This window comes from Protopterus annectens, chromosome 5.part0 (genome assembly GCF_019279795.1).
Source record: "Protopterus annectens isolate FY-2018-M chromosome 5.part0, PAN1.0, whole genome shotgun sequence".
In the NCBI taxonomy this organism is placed as follows: Eukaryota; Metazoa; Chordata; order Ceratodontiformes; family Protopteridae; genus Protopterus; species Protopterus annectens.
The window spans coordinates 1,518,691,060-1,518,716,244 of record NC_056735.1 but is presented as its reverse complement, the minus strand read 5'-3'; the positions used below and the strand labels follow the sequence as shown (position 1 = coordinate 1,518,716,244).

Genomic DNA, 25,185 nt, shown 5'->3' with positions numbered 1-25,185 from the left:
TCCACAAAGGAGAGGACAACACATTTTCTGACATTGAGCTTAAGTCCATGGCTCTGACACCAGTCACTGGTCTCAGTGAGGCCTTTCAGTAGGATGCCAACATCAATTGGGTAGTTAATAATAGCTCCCAGCTTGCAATTGTTTGCATACATTGTCAGCCTGAGTCTCTTCATGTTGGCATGAACTTCAGAGAAGTTAATACCAAACATGAGAGGAACCAGGACAGAACCTTGTGGGACTCCACTTATGACTGCTCAGCAGACTGACATGGAGTCAGCTATTTCCACACCGTGAGTCCTATCTGTGACCCAGTTTGCAACCCACCTACTGATATAAGGGTTGATGCCTAGCTTAGTGAGTTTTTGCATGATTCCTGAGTGGTTAATATTATCAAAGGCTTTGGTCAGATCACTAAAGGCTGTATGTGCCACCTTGCCTTCATCCACAGCTCAGGTGACTGACGCCAAGAAGTTGACCAGGTTGATTGAGCAGGTATGCCCTACCTTTCACAAGAGTAAACTGTGTGGGATCCTGAGTCTGCAGATTCCCATTCCCTGTTTATTAGGTACATGATTATGCATTCCATAGCTTTCCATAACAGACTTGTTAGGCAGTTGAGGCTGTATTTCCCAGGGTCTGTAGTCGCACCTCATTTGTGAAGAGGGGTGACTGTAGCAGTGCACAATTCAGTATGGACAAAGCCTGAGGTGAGGCTGTGCTTGAACAGGGCACACAGGTGAGGTGCCAGATCACTCTGTAGTTCATGTAGAACACAGCCAGGGATATTGTCAGGTCCCATAGAAGCTGTATTCTTGGCCTTGGACAGTGGTGTTTTAACCTGTGCATCAGTAATACTGGGTGCCTGGCAGTGTACTGGTATTGTGATTGGTCCTTTGGGGGGGAGGGGTAAAGTTTGCACTCAATATGTTAGCCAGTATATTGGCAATATTTTTGGCTCAGTCTAGGAGGTACCAATGTCTAGTAGCTCAGAACAAATCTTGGTATTGACATGGAAATTCTTTACATAACTGTATGAGACCTTGTGGTTGTCTTTACTATGTGCTCCAATTCTGTTTTCACAGCTAACTTTGTAGTATTTAATGAGGGATCTCAACTTTTAATTGAGGCTGATAAGGGGTTTTTTTTCCAGTCTTGTGACTTCACCTTATTCCATATCAGTTCCCTCCTTCTGTTGTACAGTTTCTTTATGGCCAGGGACCACCAGATCAGCTTCCTTTTTTGGAGGTGAGGGTCCTGGTTCTATTGGGTATGGCAGTATCCATGCATTTGTGTACATGTACATAGTGCATTGCTGTTTGATTCAGCAGTCATGCAAGTAGTCTCCATATGCATGGATGCCGTGAGGTTAGCCACCTCTGTTTTGATGAGGCCATAGGTTGCTTTGGACAGGCTTTTCATGGTGGTTACCGGTGCAGGGGGGGGGGCTGTTGATTTCCGTAGGTCATTAATTTGTGTTAAGATATAACAAGGGAGGAGTTGACTATTGGTGTAGAGCAACAGTCGTCCATGTTAGCAAGGACCAGGTCGATGTAATGGGCATGTGCATCGGTACATGAGTAGCTTTCCCAGTTAATGGTAGGGTAGTTGAAGTCAACCAGTATGAGAGGGTTAGATTGGACACTAATATTCTCCAGGGTGTTTAAGAACATGGAGTGTGAGTCTTGGGACATGTTTGTGGACCTATAGCAGGCTACAACCTGAACCACTGTCTTACCCAATGTTAGCTACACCTGCAGGATCTGTAATGCATAATGTTGGTCTACCACTCTGGTGGTGTGTGCATCCTTAATGAATATGGAAATAGCACCACCTTTGGTGCTTCAGTCCAAGTCCTGCAGCCAAAAGCTGTGGAATGAGTTATAGGCTGGTAGTACAGGGGTGCTTCCTGCTGCCTTTAACCAGGTTTCTGTTACAGCACAGATGTCGTTGTTCCCCATTTTAAGGAATACTTCCAGTGAGTGCATTTTCAGATTTAGACTTCTAGTGTGCAGCAGCATGACCCTCAGATTGCATGTGTTTGTGGCTGTCATATATTTATGTATATTTATGTATGTATATATATATATATATATATATATATATATATATATATATATATATATATATATATATATATATGTGTGTGTGTGTGTGTGTGTGTGTATTCACCTTTCTATATATATATATATATATATATATATATATATATATAAATATATATATATATGTGTGTGTGTGTATGCATATATGATATATGTAAATATAATTGTGGATGTATCTCTCTCTCTCTCTCTGTATATATATATATATATATATATATATATATATATATATATATATATATGTGTGTGTGTGTGTGTGTTATGTATAGATTTGTCCATACATATATACATGTATATATAGAAAACTTGACTGATTCTATAGACTCCTTTCCCTACTGTTGAATGACTGTACTAACTGGCATGTTTGGAATGTCATCGCTATTTTTATAGGGCTCAGATGGTGTAATGGTACATTGCTTTGATTGTAGTTTACAGGGTCCTGGGTTCTAGCTTGGCAGGCCTTATTATTTTGTTGCAAGGCAGAACAGTTCTGCTGGGGAGGAAGAGATAAGGGCAATAATTAAAATAGGTCCCTATTTTGGGCTCCTTCACCTCCAGTTAGACAGCCTTTGACAGATTTTTTTGCAGTAAGAGGTTCAGAGTGTGGATCTGATGTCCGACTGCACTATTTATATATATATATATATATATATATATATATATATATATATATATATATATATATATATGTATATATATATATATATATATGTGTGTGTGTGTGTATATACACATACATATATTTATATTCATATATATAGTCAGATATATGTATATTTATATATATTGATGTTGATAAAATTTGTGTTACGGACATACTGAGATATTTATATATATGTATGTATAGATTTACTTTTATATATATACATATATATATATATATATATATATATATATATATATATATATATCGCATCTATATCATATTATCGAATGATGAAAAGAGTGAACGCTCTTTCATTGAACCGATAATATCAAAAAAGCGAACACATGGAACAGCAAATTTTTTCCCAGGGAAAAAATTTGCTGTTCTGCAAAAAAAAAAAAAGAAAGAAATGTTTAAACAGAAAATGTGCCCCCACACCCCCTACTTAAATATACCAACTCCAAGATCGTACCATAGTGGAGGAAATGGCAAAGTCCCAAAGACGGCCCACCGATTTTTTCCCCTAGGAAAATAAATCGGTGTTCCATGATTTTGCTGTTTTCTGCTTTCGATATTATCAAATTGATGAAAGAGCATTCGCTCTTTTCATCATACGATTATATGTATATCTCTACATATATTACGTACTAATGTTTACATATATATATATATATATATATATATATATATATATATATATATATGTATACACATCTCCATACACATATACTTTTATATCTATGTACACCCGACTAATGTTAACAAACCTTTTCCCTACTGTTGAATGACTGTGCTCAATGATATGTTTGAAAAAACATCAGACCTTTTGATGGCTTAGTGGTAAATTGCTGTGGCTATGGGGTGCAGGGTCCTAGGTTCAAGACTCGCAAGGGCTGATTATTTTGATGCTGGGCAGAAAAAGGGCTGTTGGATACAGAGTGATTAAGGCACTTTTAAGCAGTTGTAAGAGGGTTTGTGTGGGTTTGTGTGGTGGTAAGCAATGTTAACTTCCGGTTAACTATGCTGACAGACAGTTAGCCTTAAAACTGCCTAATCTGAGTAGGCATTGCTTAGCACCGTGCAAACAGGCTTACTCCTGCTTACTACTGCTTACTCCTGCTTACCTGTGCTAATTTCTTTAAAAGAAAAGAAAAAAGGGGTGATAGGAAAGTGGTAAAAAAAGGGGCATGAAGAGGGAAAAACAAATATGAAAGATAGCTAGGGATGTGCAGGATGGGTGTAGGGAAGGTCCATACGCTGTCCATTTCTTCTATAGCAACAGCTGTGCATATATACTGAATTTGTAGGTAAATTTGGACACTCAACCCCCTGGGAGAGGAGTGAGGACAACAATAATGTGCTGTGAAGCCAATTAGACCAGATAATATGTGTCCAGTGGACACATGTTCAAAATGGACATCTATGTATGGGGCGACATTTTTTTTGGGGAACAGATTGCCTTTTTTTTAAGGTGAGGGTGGGATGTTGGGGAAAGATAGTAGGTATATTTGGGGAGGTAGGTTCAGTAGGAAGGCAGACAAGACAGACAAGACAGCATACAGGGGCGGTATATGACACATGTGGGGGTAAACACCTTGGACAGGGAGGGGTGTTTGGTAATCAGAAGCCCACAAGTCCCCAAATGGATACAGTGGGACTGAGGTCCCCACCCATGGGCAGTCACCACTGCACCTTCATGGCCCCAAAGGTGGCAGTGCTGGGGGTTGAGCAGGAGGGTCAGTCTGACTCTCTAATTGCACCACGCGGCCCTCAAGCTGGCATAGCAGATCTCCCAATTCCTTGCGGAGCTTGCTACACACCTGACCCTGGACCTGGCTTCAGGTGACTGGATCCAGTTTGCGCTCATGCCCTGGTGGTGCGAGCCCCATCCCTCGAGGTGGTTTCACCTGAAGGTGGTGCAGGGTTGGTCTCAGATGTGCCGGGGCCTGGTGCCATGGCCAGATGAGGCAGGAGAGGCAGATCTGCTGGGATCGTCCTTCCCAGATGTGCTATGGTGTTGCAGTTTTAGAACATATGTTGGTTAGTAATGGTAAACACATTCCAGGATTAGTTATAACAGCATGCATGAGTATTCCCATTAACCCAAAACAACAGATTTGGAACATTTGCATAGCAAGCAGAACACATGCATATATGGAACCACAGTGGGCATTACACCAGCATGCAGGTTACATTGACAGCAACAGGCCACCAATTATAGTATTTGAACAGGCAACATTAATTGGAATACAACAACCTATGGCCTTGGGTTGGGCAGTGGTATGTTTGCACACAGTGTATAATTACAGCCTTCTTATACCTGCTTTATACCTTCTCTTACCTGGAAAACCTGTGAAGGGAATGTTTGTTAACACTACCTGACTGTTTCTACCCATATACACATAGTCAGGGTTACATATGTGCACTCATAGTGAGTGTGTGTGTGTGTGTGTGTGTGTGTGTGTGTGTGTGTGTGTGTGTGTGTGTGTGTGTGTGTGTGTGTGTGTGTGTGTGTGTGTGTGTGTGTGTGCTACTGACATACTATGCCTTGATTTCTATCAGTCACCCTGGTTGTAGGTAGAAGGGACCGGTAGCTGTGACAGCATGAAACTTTTGAACATTTCTTGGGGGGGACCACTTGGTGTATGTACTTATCTTACTGTCATTTTCAGCCTTAGGGTTGGACTGTGGGTATTGGACATAGTATAACTATACCTTCTTATAGTTACTTTATACCTTCTCTTACCTAGAAGTCCTGTGGAGGGAATTTATGTTGACACTACTTGACTGTTTCTACACATAGTCACAAAATCCTAGATTAAATTATACATACAGCTAACTACCACTCCCGGGATTTGAACGTGGCTGTTTTTGATAAAAATACAACAAGTTTGTGTTTCATCAGAAGGAGCAATTGAGAAACTGCTGTCTCATCCCTGCACAATTTCTGTCTCATTCTCTCTTTGTTGTAAAATCTGACCTTGTAATTACAACATTCTTTTGCATACATTCCTATACATACCTTTTACCATAGCACAGTGTGGAAAACAGTGGTTAACACAACATTACTATTCATATATCAGATCTTGGTACATGAAATATTTCATATCAATTAATCTCATGTCTTACAGAGGCACTAACTTTGTCAGATGAGACTTGATTGCTTAATGCTTTCAGAGCTATAGCTGCTATGCATAACCTGTACACATTTCAGTTCATACCATACCAGAGTAAACACAACCAGTCCAGGGTTTTGAATTTTATTGACAGGCAGTTACAGCTGTATTTATATATAACATGTATGAGACTATTACTGTAATATTGTCTGGTTTATTCAGTACAAACCATACCCATTTTAATACTGCCAGGTGATATTCTACTCTTTTATATTTACTACAAGCTAGACTGTTACTCACCAGCCTCGTGATATAGCCTTTGCAACCTGCTGGCATGGGCTTCCTGGTTCGCAGCCCGCTCAGCTGGAGCTGTAAAGAAGATAGAGAAGCACTTATACATACTTATCCATCACATACACAGGCTGGACTTTGGTAAACAGTTATTGATATGAATACTTACACATGCCAGGGACATCACCCCTCTGTCATGCTTCTTGGACCCACTGGTCCAAGAGCTCCCTATTCCTCCACTTCAAGTCAGCATAGTGGTGCCGGACCTGCTCACCAGTCTGCGGGATGCCAGTGGCACTGGTGAAATCATGGGTGAGACTTTCCCAGGCCTCTGCTTTGTATTGTGAGCCCTGGTACTGGTCCTGCAGCAGTCTCACATCATGTTTTTTAACAAGGAGTCCTACCATGACCTTGGACTCCTGTATGCTCCAGCGCTGCACCTGAAAGTGCATGCCCTCTCCAACACCTGCCATACTGCCTGCAGTGGGGAGCTACAACCAGTTATGAGCTGTATTCCCACCTGTGTGGTTTAATGTGGCCAATTTCATATCCTTTGCCATGATTGGATGGTTTTGAATATGCTGAGCTAAGCTAAGTTATGGGCAAACCTGCTTAGCTAAGGTTGGCAGTGCTTAAAGGGGCAGCTTCAGCACTGCTTAACAATGGGCAAATCCACTTAGCTGGGCTACTCATTGCTTAGCATTCATATTTAAGCAATGCTTACACCCGATAAGCATAGCTATGCAATCCTTAACATTGCTTATGCTTTATTTTATATACTATCAGCTGTATGGGATTGATTCATCATTCCTGACATATTATAATTTTGTTTACCTTCTCTGACATCCCCCTATGAGATTTCACTACATTTATTCTTTTGTGACTATACTGTATGGGGCACTTGTGTTTACATAGTAGAAAACACATCTGACACAGATATCCTTCAGAAGGGTCTCACAGAAATGGATAACTTGTGCCAGAGCCACGGCCTAAAGTTAAATGCCAAAAAATGCATAGTCATACCCTTCAGGAAAAACAAGGTTACCCCTAGCTACCAAATAGGTGGCAATCCACTGAGCACAGAAGAAGTTATCAGGGACCTGGGGACCCAGGTTGATAGTAGTCTGTCATTCGACACCCATGTAGCTAAAGTAGTTAGGAGGACCTTCTACATTGCCCACCTTATCATGAAGGGATTCTCATCTAGATCAAGGGAGGTCATAGTCTCCCTTTACTCATCACTCATCAGACCAATGATTGAGTACAATGCCCCATTCAGAATGTATCTGACCTGACACTTGCAGCAGCTGGAGAGGCCACAAAAGTTCCTCACCAAAAGGATAAAGGGTCTCAAATTCTGGCGGATGCTGCCCGACTGAAACAACTCCAGCTCTATTCAGTCCCCTACCGCTTGCTCAGACGTGACCTTTGCCTAACATACAAGGCCATGTCAAACCCAGATTTGATGAATATGCTTCACCTCAAAAAATCTAGATCCATCAGAGCCACAAGGGCGGGAGACTTAAACCTCGACACGGCTATTAATAGGACGTGCTGGAGGGATAGATTCATCACTCAAAGACTCCCTATGCTGTGGAACAAAATCCCGGTATATGTGAGGCAGAGCACCTCGCTGGCCTTGTTCAAGAGAAATCTTGACCAATGGATGGGAGATCGCAGATATACCCCAGGGATTACCTCAGTGTCACTGCTCGACAGAGGCACAGCAAAATAATGGGTATAGTTCCCCATACTAAAGGGGTGGTGTAAGCCACAAAACGATGGGCTAGGCTTGTAAATGCCCTCTGGCAGATAGCCTAGTATGAACCTATGAACCTATGAACCTATATGGGGGTTTTACAAATTTATTACACTGACACCTCACATCTGGACCTACTGCACTATTATGGTTTACAAATATATATTGTTTATTAGCTAATTATTAAAAAAATATGTACTGCTTTCACATGTAAAATGCAAATTGGCTTATGCGGAGATCAAAGCGGGAACAGCTATTTCCCAAGCGAAGACTCTCAGCACTTTGCTATTTCCATATTGTTATTTCTTGATGTATATTCATATTTAGCTATTTGTGATGTGTAAGCTAGGCTGAGCAGAGTTGTGCAATGTGCACACCTGCTCAGTTACGCTTAAACTTTATTGCGGACTGAAAAAAAAATTAAACTGTTGTGTTTTATTTTTGTACTGTAGGGGCATGCATGTTGATTTCTGCAACATTATCTGTGGGGGGCTGTGCTTTTAAGACAGTGATGACATGACATGCTTTGCATTTAAGAGGTATGCTCCAGAGACACTAACAGTGTCCACCATACCTCTCAACTATACAGATTTTCACAGAATGTCCAGATTGTTGCCTTATATTTTTGGTCCATTTTTCATACAATTGTGGATTGCTGGCAGATTAGTGGCAAAGCATTAGGGACTGCAGTTGGTATCTAATGGCATATATTTGAGTTTTACACTTCATACCCCTTGGGGAAGTCATGCTAATGCAATGCCTGTCATTCTATCAACTTTATAATTTTGTGAGAACAATATCTCACATTTGTCCCTATTTGTTCCTTTTTTATGGCTCTGTCCAGATTTCTTTTCAGGTTGTGAGGTAATGGTGTCCGCAGACACTCTCACTACTGTTACATTGCTGTATTGCAATTATCGAGTGCATGGGGCATGTGTATTGTGAGAGCACTGCTCTCAGAAACACCCCCCCCCTGCTCTCATACACAGAACCATGTCTGTATTACAGCACAGCATTACACCTTCATGAATATGCATGTTGCACTGCCATGCTTCATGGGAACAGTCCCTTCCATGCAAGAATAAGTTATTTTTGCACGGAAGTTTGCTGAATCCTGGGGACAGACTTATCTTCTCCAAAATGTAGATGAGTACAGAGCAAGTAGAAATATTAATGCACAATTAAAGAATTAAAGAATTAACTGAGAAAAAGAACACTTAAAAAGTGAGAAAGATAATAAGACAGAAATACAGTCAGATTATGTTGCAACCAATAATTGGTATGGAAAAGAATGCTGGGTTAAAATACAAAGTGGGGCAAATGTTCATTTACTTCTAATTCATGCTTCATGTACCAGGTATGGCATGACAAGAAGCCTTGTCCTACCTTTACTCAGTTCTGCAGAACTTGTGCTAATAATGGGTATTGTATGAGCTGTGTAAATAGAAAGAAAAGTGTTTTCCAGAGAATTTCCATGTTGCATAAACTGTGTTCCATTCCAAAAAAATCCATGTTGTTGAACAGAAACATGAGAATGACAAGTTTGTTGATATTATTAAACAGAAAAGACTTGGCACAGTGAAACCTAATAAAGCCTGACACCGCATCTGAAGCAGTGAGACAAGAATGCAAATTAGACTGTTAGAAAAAATACTGAGAATAAATTGACTAAATACTGAATCTAAGTTAGACCCAAATGCAGAGTATAATATTTTTGCTAAGCAATTAAAACATGGTATTGGAGGGTACTGAAGAGAGAGTGTTATTCTCGTTGTTAACTTATTCTGACAATGGGGTGGCATGACTGTGCCAAAATCACTGATACATGAATTTGCAACCAAGATGTACACCTTTCTTTTTCAAGCTATAGCACTTAAAGAAATTAATTTTCCTAATATGTTCACACTGATTGGCTTAAAAATAAAGAAATCATTTATACAAAGAAACAGTCACATAGTCACAAAGGCATCTCAGATACTGTGCAAGGATTTAACAGTAATACCTTTAATATTTATATAAATAAAAAATAAGTGGAAAAATATTGTAGAAACAAAACCACTAATCCAATAAAACGATCGTGTCAGCACACAGGTTGCAAGTCCATAAAACGTTTATTGTATAAATAAATGTGGAATTTATACAATAAACGTTTTGTGGACTTGCAACCTGTGTGCTGATATGATCTTTAATATTTATGCTATTTTGTTTCCAAACTTGTCATGCTTTCCATGTCCATGTTCCCTGGAAAGTGTCAGTAGCACTCAGAAGTAAAGTTTATTAGCAACTAAAGCAAACAGAAGCTTAGAAGTCATTAAGAAGCAATTAGAGCAAACAGAGTGGTTAAATAGCATAGTTGCTGTTTTTAAGAAATATAAGATTTGCATCTGTATTAACCCACTATATTTGTCAAATGTTAAGTTTCTTTCAGTACTCAAAGCAAACTATGGTTTCTGATAAAAAAAAGCTTATTATGCAAGTTCAAAATTGTATGCACTTAATATGCCATTAGGCAGGTATAAATTCCTTAGACTTTAACATGGTATTTTGTCAGTACTTGAGATGTTCCAAACAGCTATTACACAAGTAATTGAAGGCATGAAGTTGTCGCAAGCAAAACCAACAATATAATATTGGAGAGAGAAAGAGAGAGAGAGAGAGAGACAGGAATATTAAGATATCATACTTTCAAGCTAACTAAAAGCACATGCAAAATAAGAGTAATAAGTCTAAAACACATGGGTAATATTCTAACATCAGAGCACCTGAAGTCTGATAAAGAAAAATATGACAGCAATGATGTAAATACCAAGGATAAAAGATAAAAAGGTATTCCAGAGGTTTCAATGAAAGATGAAATGTATGCCTCAAATGTCTATAAGAAAACTATTGGTTCAATATGTATCCTGGGAATGCAACTACGAACAAGGAAAAGTTTTGAAATGCTGAAGAAACGAGTTATAGGTTTATATATATATATATATATATATATATATATATATATAGATATATATATATATATATGTGTGTGTGTGTGTGTGTGTGTGTGTATATATATATATATATATATATATATATATATATATATATATAGATATATATATATATATATGTGTGTGTGTGTGTATGTATATATATATATATATATATATACACACACACACACACACACACACACACACACACACACACACACACACACACACACACACACACTCACACACACACTCACATACACGTTATGAGTCTTTAACGGTATATAAGGTGGTTAATTGTAGTACAATATTTAGTTTTGATGATGTTCAATTCTGAAATGAGAGCACGTAGCTCTTTGTTTTTATTTTAAAAAGGTTGTGGTTGCAGTTGGATAAATACTTTGTGCTTCATGGCCAAGTTGCCATTACTGGAATTTTTTAGAGGTGTATGATTTAAGTTTACGCTAGTTGGTGATCCTTTTTGCTTATTTGACAGTACTACCTATGGACATGAGCTTTAAGTAGTGGTGAAAGGGATGAGATCTCAGATCAAAGCAGAATGATTCTGGCAGAAGACAAAGTTCTTGCCAACCAACAAAAAGGTACCAAAGCAATCAGCAGAGGCTACTCTGATGGCTGGAAGCTTTGCTTCCTCCTCTCCATTCCAGTTTGCAAACTACCACTACCAGTTCTGCTCTTAAACCTCACTAATTGGCATAGATGTACAAAATGTAGGCAGCAAATTAATGAGTTGCATACAAATACCCCACTTTTTGTTTGCTTTTCATCCCTGTGCTAAGGAGCTATTGCATAAGGTTCATTTCTTATTCTTTTAGACATCTCATTCATCATCTCAAGGAATTCATAGGCTCATGTATCCATGGGTAAATACTAGGCAATCAGCATAGCTCTCAACCTCTGGCCACAAAAAATCTGGACAAAGCCAAAAATAATATGTGGAGAAAGCCCCAAAAATAGGAACAAATTTTAAATATTGCTCTTATAAACTTAGAAAGTTGATAGAATGTAAGGTCTTGTGTTACCATGCATTTTCTGAAGGATATGAAGTCTGAAACTCAACACCTGTCATTATATAATGACTTCAGTCCTCACTTATTCACCACAAAAATCCAGAAAAAACACACATTTTTTGAGGATCAGACCAAAAATGTGAAGCAAAAATCAGGACATTCTGCAAAAATCTGGACAGCTGAGAGGTATGAAATCAGCCATCAGGCCATTAACAACTTAGCAAGATCACTGAATATCAATAGTTGCCTCCTGCCTCAAGGAGGGTTACACAAGACAGGTGCAGAGAGAATTAATGAGTGCCCATCTAATTATTTAAGTTAGTCTTGCATGTAGCTAGGATACTACTTTGCTTAACATGCATAGGTGAGGAATATGCTGGGATAAGAAACTAACACTCCACCACTGTGTCCTATTAAGTTTTTGATAGAGTTTTAAGTCCTTTGTACATGTTATTCAAGAGCAATTAATTGTCAAAGACATAGCAGTTCTCAGAGGGTGACATCTTTCATGGCCTGAAAGGCCTAATGTAGATAACAGCAGAGGGGTCTATAGGAGACAGAATACAAAAAAATGGTGGCCAACTGGTCTGATTAACTAAGGGAACTGAAGCCTGTAATTTATTGTTTAGGAATTCTACAGTCCCTCCTGCTGAGTGATATGTTTTGCTAAGCACATATCAAAGAACAGATGAGTATAGTAAAAATACAATTTCTTTGACAATGGATGAGGTGTCCTTGGTTATTAGTTAAGCCAAACAAAAATATTTTCTAACTACTGTGTACACAAGATGAAAAGAACAGTCATCCACAAGGGTGCTTAGGTCTCTAATGACAAGTATAATTTTAATGACTGTGTCATCAATATAATATGATGTGGATTTTTTTTTTTTACCAAAGTGGCCTACCCTACATTTTTTTCAGAATTTAGTCAGAGACCATTGTGCTGGTACCTGTTGTTTGTATAACCTAGACCATCCCAGAGTACCTTCACATCAATGGGTGCTCAAGAATAAATCCCTAGTTTACAGTTATCAGCCATTTTTGTTAAAGAGACTTGGAATATTGGCTTGTTGATCAGATAAATAAATGCCAAATAGAAGAAGACTCAGCACATAGGCTTGAGTAACCTCTTTGGTAAATGTTTGCTTACAGGGGTGGTCCTGCAGCTGTAAACAACATGCATTCTTTCTGACAACTAATCTGTTCCTTTTCACTACAAATGGATTAATGTTTAGGCTCACCAATTTGTCAATGATGTCTTCAAGTGGAATGGCATCATATGTATATTGGTCAGTCCAGCCTTGCTGTATGCACCACCTATTCACCATCAATTACTTCCATTATCCTTTCAAAGAAGTTTACAAGGTTAAGCAAGTATAACTTACCTTTCACAAAGCCAAACTGATGTGGATCGAGTGCTAAGAGATCAACAATATCTAGATGTATGAGGTCAGACCTGCTACATTTCATGGCTTTATAAATAAGACTGGTAAGACAAATAGATCTTTAATAACTAGGCCCAGTGTTTGGACCTCCCTTTTGTAGAGAAATCACAATGGCTGTTCTCCAAGCTTTGGGGACAAAGCCCATTGTGAGATTCATGTTAAAGAGATTTAAAAGAGGTTCTGAGAGGCCAGATTTGTCACTAATTATTAAGTTTCCTGGTATATTGTCAGAGTCTATGTGTTCATTATTTTAGAAAGGGATGTTAGGACATGTTCCATAACAATCTTAGTGGGGTCAAAGATTTAGAAATTGGGGGAAAGTTATGACTAATTTTGTCAGCAGGATATTAGCTATCTTTTTGGGGTCAGAATGGGTGGTGTTACCATTAATCAATTGTAAATGATGGTTATTGTTTGTTAACTTTTTAACATAGTTAAAAAAGGATTTATAATTATTTTGTTATCAGTGGTTGTTCTGAGTTCATAATCAGGTAATAATAATTCATAATTTTTTGACTGCTTCCTTATTTCCTAGTATGTTGAGTGCTCTAAGATGGGAAGTATTTTACAACCTATAAGATTTTATTCCTTTTGATGTAGAGTTTATTTCTACAAGAGCTTCACCACAAGAGGTTTTTTTAAATGTTCTTGAGTATTTGAAATATACAGGCACTGATACAGCAAGTTAGGTAAAAGTAGAACTCAGTTTGCCTCCAGTTATAGGATCAGCATGGGTAAGGATGAAGTGAAAATGATTTAGGTCACTAAGAAGTTGCAGGAGATTTACTTTTGAGAAGACCCTTAATAGCAATTTATTTCTTTGTGGAGTGCCTCCAATCATATATGTGAATGTCACCAATATCCCAGCTTCACTTCTCGTCACTGAAGCACACATAGATGTACTGTAACATTAGCTTAGTGACAAGAAAACACCAAAGCAGAATACATTATCTTTTTGAAAGGTAACTGGTTTATCCTTCTTTAATCATGTCCCTGTGGCTAGCTTTCATTCTCAAATGAGATCCTCACAGTCCTAAAACTAAATTTTAAAAATGTACTGACCACCAAGCTCCTAGACGTAACAATAGATCCAAATCTTAACTTTGACACATACATTAACACTGCTATTAAAACTGTTAACAGAAAACTTGGCTCACTTTATAGGATAAAATCATTGCTCACCCCTGAAGCCAGAACCACCATTGCACATACCCATCTGATCTCTACCCTCCTCTATGCTTCATCTATTTATACAAATCTTTCCAAAACTAACCTAAACAAACTGGCAACTTCCTACAACAACTTTGCCAGATTTGCTATGGGTTCACCATATAGAACCCAACACTGTTTAAATCTCAAAGAGCTAGGTTGGCTAGAACTCCAAAACCAGCTACTATTTCAGCAGCTTACAATTACCCATAAGATTCTCTTTCATGCCAAAAATACTCCTATTCTTAGTAGCATAGTCTCTCCTTATAGAAATCTTAGTACACTTCGCTCAGCAAATAAATTACAAGTAACCATCCAGAAATCCTTTAATAAAGCAGGGGACTCCCTCTTCTCTAATTCCATGGGTAAGATTTGGAACAGACTCCCCAGCAGTCTACAATTACTCTCATCTTTATCACTTTTCAAGCACCAACTAAAACTACACCTTAAAGCACATTGGTTATGCCCATGTACTAACCCAGATTAACACTAACTGTCAAGCATACTGCATTTTCCCCTTCTATAACCCACTAGTGGGCAAATAAACCCTCCTCTTAGCTAATATTGTAGTTTCTTTATTTCCTTCTTATTACATGAAACTTACTTTGTACATTTCTAAAACCCTACTCCTGCTCCTGGCACTTTCTTTGTCAGTTTTTGTATTAATCCCACCTATGTTATATTTGTGTAAAATTCTAAATATGCATAATAACTAGTTAGAGTCTTTGATTCCTTCCCCACTCTTCTGTATAACTAATGTCAAACTATATACCTCAGTATATGCTTCTCAAACTACTGCATTGCTAAAACCTGTATTCATGTTTTTTGATTAATATTAGTTCCATCTATGCTAGCCTACAGCCATAATGCATTTAATCATTTTTTAGCATTTTGTGCCTTTACTCCTTGATGATAGTTTTACTGTGTTAGTCTGTAGCGTTACTGTATATGTATTTTTAACATGTATCAGTTTTATGTTACTATTATGATTTGTATTCCTGTTACATTAGTTTAATCTTGGAGCTTATCTCCCCAGGCCTCTACTGAAAATGGACATGTATCCATTTGGACTAGCCCGGTCAACAAATGTAAAATAAAATAAATAAATAAGATTAATCCATTCCTAATAACACTTTAGGTTGCATACCTCCACGTACGTTTTTTTTGTGACTGGTCCTGTAAGCTGTCAGTCATCATCTTTCATATACCTCCACACACACACACACACACACACACACACACACACACACACACACACACACACACACACACACTCCTGGATCAGACAGGATGAAGAAGGTAAAGAATCCAGAATAACTAACAATCTCCTGGCTGGTAACAAAATGTATATTCTGCAGTTACCTGCTGCCTGTATATAAATGCCTCCATCTCAGAGCTGACTGGTAATCCATCAGGATCACCAGGATGTAAGCAGTGAACAGATCAATGAAATGCATTAACACCTCCCAGTCCCATCATTCCTATAGCTGCCAAACCTAGTTTCTTTGCCCAGCACAGAACTTAGACCACCAGCATTACAGTGTAATGACTCATCTACTGGAGTACCACATAAGCAACTTACATTCACAGTTTCAGCCAGACAAAATATTGCATTTTCTGCAGAATTGCTCCTAGCAGTCCAGCATAGCCTAATTTTCCCCACCTCAAAATGATTCTTCTTTCATGTAATTAATACATATTTACCTTTGTGGAGTACCAGAAGGACCCTAAGGTGATGCATTGGTGTAAAATATATATCACCAATCTGACCAATTGTTGTTGTTGATACAATGATAAGGAAAATGGCAACCCTGGAGTTACCATAATTCTCAGTATGGAATACACTCTGAACTCTGCTTCTCTCCACTTACACCATTACCCACTCAGTCAGTGGTACACAGAGATGGTCGAGGCACATACTCTGTATGCTCACTGCACACCAAAGAAAGACATCTCTAACAAAGCATCCTTAGCTTCCCTGTTACCAGGTGCACTCCTACAATGAATAAGGGGGCGAGCCCATTTCCATCTTTGTATAAAAATGTTAAGTCGTCCTACCTCTGATCAGTCCTTTAAAAACTCATATCATTTCTGGACCTTGATTTCTGTCGCTGGCAGCACTTAATTTGAATTAATGGCATGTCAGCAATACAAATATGTGTTTTTTTTCTCATACTGTTTGTGTACATGTAGCAGAGCTTATTTCAAACTGCTTGTCACTTCTGTCTACATCACTGAACTTTTTACGTCACTGAACTCATAAACATTCCACAAATGTCTTTGTTAATGAAAAGCAGTTTATTTTTTAAAGCATTCTTCCTCTTTAAGAACATACAGAGCCCACGTTTGCCTGTTGGTTTGCAAAACATGGCATGTATTGATTGGTTACATATGCTACCAACAAAAAAAAAAGCTTGCATGTTTTAAACTGCTATGCTGCTATTAATCTATATAAATCTTTTGCCTTTTCTAGAACCTAACTGGCATTGCATTGCTGAGAGATGTAACACAGTATGGCAGTGCAGCACAAAGGGTTAAAGATATGAGTTACTAACTATATTTTGTAGCTTTACGGTCCATTCCCTCAGTTTATCTCTGCAGGCTTTGTAACTGACAAGGTCACTTAGCCATACCAAAAGTCCCGTTATCATCCTTCAAATTACGTGTCCCATGTGGGTCTTACCTAGCATAAGTAAAACTATGGAAACTACACAATTCCTGGAGTGTTTTTCACCTCAAGGCTTACTGAATGCATATAGTATTGGCCAGTTCTGTAAACTTAACCTTGTTTCTCACACAATACTTAACACTTGTGTCATTTTCATGACATCCTGGCCAGTCTTACTTCATTTCTCTGCAAGCATTTACAGTCTGACTGCTAGTCTAATAGATGATTTCAGCATTTATTCTGTGTGACATCATAAATGACTGCTGCAGGAGTGAAGATTATATAGGAGAGAAATATAGCATGGTGACATTTATGGACATGCAGCTGGAAAGAACAAAGGCAAGCTGATGAAAACAGGGAAGCTGTCCACATAACTAACTTCCATTCATTAATAGACAACTGAGGAAAGTGAAGTATATTTTAAATATAACTTTAGGAAACACTTAAAAATGATTCTATGGAACATAGGAGATAATAGGTACAACATCCAAATCTTTGTTTATACATTTCTTGTTTCCATTTACATACAAGGAGTATATGTTTGCAAGAATTTCTTTTAAGCTTTTCATGTTACAGTACCACAGTAAGTGTGAAATATTTTGTCTAGTGTTATTACTTACTGGACAAGGCAGAGATGCTCGCCTTTCACTCAGTGCTCTAGAATGGCGTTTCTTCCGTGCTCTAATCTCTTTCTCTGTTTCATCCATCCATGAATGCCCCCAAAAACTGCTCATCCATTTTGCAAAAATAACATCATCATTTTCCTCATATTCCGTATAAAGGGAAGAGACACCTGTTCCTGCCAAAACTGTGTGCATTTCAAAAGCTTCTTCACTTCAGCTGTAATGCTGGGCAGTACAGAGAAGAGCCAGCAATGAATGCTGGAAATGGTTCAAGTCAGTCTCTTATTAGGGTGGCATGAAAATGAGCTTGCAGCTGCAGGCTGTAACTTTGTAGAAGTCAATAGTTTGTAATCTATTTAATGTGTGTGTGCGTGTGTGTGTGTGTGTGTGTGTGTGTGTGTGTGTGTGTGTGTGTGTGTGTGTGTGTGTGTGTGTGTGTGTGGCAAGAGGAGAGGAGTGGGCTCCTAATGTTTCCATTGCAGGAATGCCTATCTGACACTGCCTAAAGGCCACCATGAACATTATGTTCTACATTTCACACTTTCGGCTGCTGAGCACATCAGCCTGTCAGTAAAAAATGGAGCAGTGCCTGTGACGTTATGCCCAGGAGGAGTGTTTTATCAACAACAATGGCTCAAAGATTAGATAACCGAAACACAACAGGAATAAACTAGCACTTCCTGTGAGATTTATGAAATGCTATGGACAGAGAAAAATGTAGGGCAAGCAAAACATTAATAAATGACTAGTACAGAAATAAAATCACTTGCTAGAAAACAGTGCTGCGAGGCCTATCCAGCCAGAACTATTTTGCTGGGTGACATTCTGTTGACATCTTTAGATCTATGACACTTTCATTACCAACCCTTAGAGCAAAGTGTAGTTAGCCTGAACTTTAAAACTAGCAGTTGCTTAGGCACTACAGCCCCTACTACAAAACCACTTCACTTATCTGTCATGCTTTCTGTGAAGTATTCTCTTACATCCCTCTAAATTTATCCTCTGGTCAGCTTGAAATATTTGATCCTTGCTGTAAAGTACCTTTTCTCTGAAATGTTTTGCATTTATACTTTATTTATTCCTGTAATCTACTTTTATCCCCAGCAACATAAAACAGGTACACCAATTTAGACACTGCTGCCTTACAGTTTTTAACCTCCTACTCCATCTGTTGTTATAACTGCAGTATTTTAGTCCTCATCCCCCAGATGTCTGGTATCGGGACTCTTCTCTCAGCAAATCATTAATTTCCTTATAAGATGAATGTTGTCGGGGTGGTGGAATACTATCCCCCCCCTTCCACAAGGGGGAGACTAGGAGATTTTTCCCTACCCATCCTATACTTTCCCCTAGTGGAGATCATGTAGAGTCATGCCATTAAGTGGTTTGGACTTGTGCTGCAGCCCTGCTACCCAAGCAGGGAGCTGGCTGCCAGCATTTGTAGTTCTCCACTCCTTGACAAGGTTCTGTACTGTAGGAATGACATAGGTACAACAGCCAACTACACACACATGTTCCAAAAAAGGCATCCCAGCTAAAGTCGCTCCTGCACCACTGAAGGACTGTGTTAGTGACTCTGCAGTAGGTTGAACATGTTAAAAGCATCACAACAATCAATGAAGATGAACAATTAATACTTATTTTGCTATCTGGCAAGAAGCAGATCATTAACCATTCAGATGAGTGCAGTCTCAAAGCTGTAGCATGCTCTAGAAGCAAGCATGACTATGTCTGTAGATACCTTCCTCTCAAGATCATCTGTAATTCAAAGCTGTAGCATGCTCTAGAAGCAAGCATGACTATGTCTGCAGATACTTTCCTCTCAAGATCATCTGTAACTCAAAGCTGTAGCATGCTCTAGAAGCAAGCATGACCATGTCTGCAGATAATTCCCTCTCAAGATCATCTGCAACTCAAAGCTGTAGCATGCTCTAGAAGCAAGCATGACTATGTCTGCAGATAATTCCCTCTCAAGATCATCTGTAATTCCAAGCTGTCACATGCTCTAGAAGTAAGCATGACTATGTCTGCAGATACCTCTCTTTCAAGATCATCTGTAACTCAAAGCTGCAGCATGATCTAGAAGCAAGCATGACTGTGTCTGCAGATAATTCCCTCTCAAGATCATCTGTAATTCAAAGCTGTCACATGCTCTACAAGTAAGCATGACTATGTCTGCAGATACCTCCCTCTCAAGTTCATCTGTAATTCAGTCATAGGACTGGATCAGATTTGAATGGGAGCTCTTTCTGGTAATGAACGTTTGTTGGTTACTGTCCTGGAGATTGCTGTCCTCTAGAAACAGTAACAGTCTTTCCATCAGGATTCCTTTCATTGCTTTCCTTATCACTGTTGTTAAACTAACAGGCCTATAGTAGATATTTCATGCACTCACATTGCAAGGATGCCACACTTGATGTCTCCAGTTATCCGACACTGCTGCATTAACCAGTGATGTATTGAAGCTCTCCGTCAGGTTGTCTACCATCACAATGGCCAAATTTCTGGTCCATGTTCTTTATCCTCTCTAAAGGTAGCCACTTCCCTCTGCACTTCCTCTCTCCATATGCAGGTGCTTGTCTACTCTTCTCCTCATTCAGCCTTGCCTGAATCTCAACATGTCATCCTGCCCTCATTGTTTTCCTTATAAAGACTGAAGCAAAGTATTTATTCAGCACCAATGCTTGTTTCCCAGTCTTCTGTGTTCTCCATCCCAACTTTGTTCAGCCTGGCAAGGTGTGCCCTCCCATTCTGATAAGTACCTAAAAACCCTTTGTTTTTAATACTGATCGCTTTTTCTAATTCTGTTTCACTTTCTGTCTTTGCTACCCTCACGATTTTTACTAGCCTCCTTGTACTTTGCCTCTTTATACTGTGCCCCCTACACTCCCCCCCCCCTCCTTTCCACCTCTTGTAGGCCCTATCTTTTACCTTAATTGCTAGCATACCATTCTTGTAGAGCCACATTAGCTTTCTTTACTTTTTGCTGTTTTTCCCATAAAAGTCTATTTCCTTTAGTACTCCACTCCCGACTCATTTCCATAGCATATATTATCCCTCATTTGCTCCCTATCTCTTAACTCATCCTTGACCATCTCCTCCAGCATGACATTATCCAATTTTCTAAAACTCTTAACACCATTGTTTGTGTCTTTTTCCTATTACCCTTAAACTCTACAATAAACCATAAAGTAGAATGATCATTGCTGGCTAACTGTGCCTTAACCTGAACATCTATGACTTTATCTGCACTGATTAGGACCAAATCCAGAATTCTGCCCTTTATAGTATAGTTCTGCACCATGTTATTAACCACTCATAGTCCAAGACCTCACTAATTCCCACTGCTTTCTGCCCCAGAGTTCAGAATCTCCCAGTCTGCTTCTAGCATATTCAGGTCCCTCATAGCATTATCCTCTTCCTCCTGCCATGCTTCTTTATTATCTCCTCCAGTCTGGCATGCTCCTTCCTTGAAACGTCTGAGGGATGGTACACTGTATCAGTTCATCAGGTCTAAGTTAAATATCAAGGCATTTAGTCAAGACACTAATCCTACCCACTCCCATGGCCCATTTTTACTTTGGCGATCCTCCTCTCTGACCTCACACCTGATACCCTGCATTATGAAGTTGATACTCCACCTCCATCTCTCCCTGTTTTCCATCCCTAAATTGCCTATACACAGACACCACCTTGTCACACTCCTTCTTATCTTTGACCTATATTTCTCTGATGCCAGCAATTTCCACTCTCTTGTCCTGCATTACTGTAGCTCTCCGATCCTTCTAACCAATATATTTTCACTACAGGCAATTACTACCCATTAATGTTCCAGATTATCAATAGCTGTTCCTTTTCTGTATTCTTATTCTGTTTTTAATTTCTGCCTTCTGCTTGAATATCTACTCCCGTCTGCTTCTGACACTTCCCTTCCATCTTAGTTTAAAGGTGCTTTCCAGCCCAACAGTGATCACAGCTCATTTATGATTTAAGTATGTAGACACTTTTGTGCTGTACCATCTTATTCATGCATGCTAACCTTAAACCTACCACTGCCCCAACCCAAACCCTACACGTTACCTTACCAAAAACTTTTCCTTAAAAGTACCACTACACAAGACCCTTATAGACATGCAGACTTCACATACAGCAATAAATGCACAAAACACTAAAGCTATCAACTAACCTACCAATTATAACCATAACCTGGAAACACACACACACACACACACACACACACACACACACACACACACACACATATACATACACACACACACACACACACACACATACACACACACACACACACACACACACACACACACACACACACACACACACACACACACATACATACACACACACACACACACACACACACACACACACACACACACTTACCTTGCTTAACAAACTCACATAAAACACTAACTGTATATCAAAGTCCCAGCAATAATTTAGTAAATAAATACAAGATGATTAAAATGGTTGCATTTATTTACTATTTTATTTACTATTTTCTTGACGGGACATTTTCCGTACACTGTCTAGGCATTTTGTTGTTTATAGTTTTCATCTTAATCCTAGTTCATTGGTTTGTTTGGCCTCTTTACAAACACTATACCCTTTGGTAACCCTAACTCTTATCCCAACCTGCAAACACACATACACTCCTATACCTAATGCTGAAGCTTTTGGTATTAGCACAAAACCCACTTAACCTTCACACAGTCACAAATGAACACATGAAAAGAATAGTTGATATTCCTATATGTGATATTTCTGGCCCTCGAACATTAGTGCTTTCCCCAAAAAAGTGAGAGTGGTAGACTCTTTAAATTAAAAGCATCCAAAAATATCTATAGATTGATTATATATTAATAACAGAAGTAAACAAACCAATCCATAGCTGCTTTCCCAGAATCTATAATGGGAAAAACATAAAAAATCAAACTAAGGATAAACAACCCTCAAAATATAACTCAGCTATACAGCACCCCAAAAGAACTATACTCAACCATATAACAAAAAAATACAAATTAATGTCATTTTTACAAAGTACAAAAAATAGACAGTCTCTCCCATCCAAAAATCTGTCCATCCATCCATCCAATTCCTAAATCACTTTTCTTGTTGAGGGTCACAGTGATACCAAACTGAACAGAGATGACCAGATTTACCTACCATCAAGAGAGGTTATAAACTCATGGGGATGTCAAGGCATTCCCAGGATAGCTGACAGATGAAATCTCTCCAACATATCCTGGGTCTGCCATGAGGCCTGCACATAACAGGCTGTCTCTGGTACACATCCCATGGGAGATGTCAAGGGGCCATCTTCACTAGGTTCCCAAACTACATCAGCTGGCATCTCTTTATCCTGAGGAGCAGTAGCTCTGCTACAAGATCCTCCAGACTGTAATGCTCATCACACTGCTACGTAGGGTGAGCCCAGCAGCTTTAATGGAACCTCATTACCCTCTCTTGTAGCTATAATCTCATCCTTCCAGTCACCCCCTACCTCAAAAGTTCAACCTAGGACTCAGCTTCTGACTCACCACCACAGTCTAGTGCAATGCCTGGTGTACTACCACTCCACAACTGTGCCCATCCACTAGGCTATCTTCTAATGCTGTCTCCCTTCACTTGTGAACAAGATACAAGGCATTTCAAATCTTCCACTTCAGGTAGCATTTCCTCTCTCATCTGCAGAGAATAATCCACTATTTTTTGGGTGAGAAACAGGATCACCAGTTTAGGCTACTTCTTATCTTACACCATCTTTACTGTGTACCAGATGATCAATTACAAAGGGAAAACAATCTACAAACAACAGAAAAGCAAACCTTATGGCCCAAGTTGAACACTCTCTAAACTTCAGTTGTATCTTGATATCCTGTCAGTGAAAATCATGAAGAGGAGGGGAGACAAGGCACGCAATTATATGTTCATAGGGTCACAGGTAAGTACTAGGCTAGCTGCCCTTGCAGGCCATCTTAAGCCTAGCCAATTTCATTTTTGGAGCTTAAATTAACATTTCCCATTTGGTGTTAGTTTGGCTTTACCCAGCCCATGGTGGACAATTATATATTACCCCTAATGGGAATAAATGGGATCATACCATAGAAAATTTGAGGGGACCTATGTATGGGATGAGACATTTAGACTAGTTTATTCCACTTTAAATGTATTCATCTTAATGCTAAGAATGTGGGCATAATTCTTACTCTGCAAATACAAAAAAAGAATGGCATTCAGCAGTAGTCCCAAAACCGTAATTTGTTATATTTTCTCAAGGCATTCCAATGTACTTCATCATATGCCTTCTCCAGGTCCAAATAGCACATGTAGACAGGAATAGCAAACTTCTGTGACCCATAACTTCTCCAGTATTTATATTAGGGTAAACAGCTGACCCACAGTAACATAGCCAGGATAGAATCCATATTGCTCTTCCTGAATCAGAAATTCAACTTTCAACGGTATGGACAAACATGTATTGATCCACTGCTTACTCTTGGGGATAATGCACCTAAAAGTGGTTAAAAATGTTCATATCACCTTTTATGTCACACTTTCCTGAAAATGTGAATCACCACTGCAGTTGCTTGCCAATCAAGAGGTATTTTTCCTGGCTTCAATGAAATGTTGAAAATGTTCATTAACCATGGCACCCCAACAATAGTCATTTTTTTTCAGCACTTCTGATTGGATCACATCTACTCTTGCAGCCTTGTTACTCTGGAGATGTTTAATCAATGCAGTGACCCTTATGGACAGAAATGAATCCAGTCTCACCAAGTGTTGTTGGCACTGCCTCCCTAGAAGAGGACTTATCCACCACATTCAGGGTTTCCTCAAAGTGTTACTTCTACCTCTCAACAATGTCCAGTTATTACTCACTCCAAACAAGACTAAACTCCTTATCTTCCACCCACCAAACATACACAAACCTACTCTCACTTTAATATCACAGCCAACGACAACACCATTATCCCCCCAACTGATCACATCAAATTGCTAGGAGTTGAGATAGACAACAATCTCAAATTTGACATTCACATTTCCATGACCATAAAAAAAGTCCACAAAAAACTAGGAGCCTTATACAGAAATAAGCAATTCCTCACCAAAACAGCCAGGATTTCAGTTGCAAATTCCCACCTTAACTCCACCCTTCTCTACGCCTCTCCAATATATACCAACCTAAGGCAAATCGATCTAAATAAACTCGAGACCTACTATAACAAAATCGCCAAGTTCGCCACCGGGCCCTCCTACCATAGTCACCACTGTCTCTCACTTGCTGAACTTGGCTGG

At 39.1% G+C, this 25,185-nt stretch overlaps 1 protein-coding gene across 4 annotated transcripts in view; it reads right to left on the bottom strand.

The window, feature by feature from the left end:
• The window catches only part of LNP1 (leukemia NUP98 fusion partner 1), a 626,541-nt gene extending 608,279 nt beyond the window's left edge, over positions 1 to 18,262 (bottom strand). For 2 of the 4 annotated variants that reach the window (XM_044071331.1, XM_044071332.1), the window contains exon 1: positions 17,860 to 18,262. In XM_044071331.1, the coding sequence (XP_043927266.1) occupies positions 17,860 to 18,057 (198 nt within the window). In that variant the 5' untranslated portion in view covers positions 18,058 to 18,262. The remainder of the gene's footprint in view (positions 1 to 17,859) is intronic. The other 2 variants (XM_044071330.1, XM_044071329.1) reach the window with 1 other exon arrangement.
• Between the last annotated feature and the right edge of the window lie 6,923 nt (positions 18,263 to 25,185).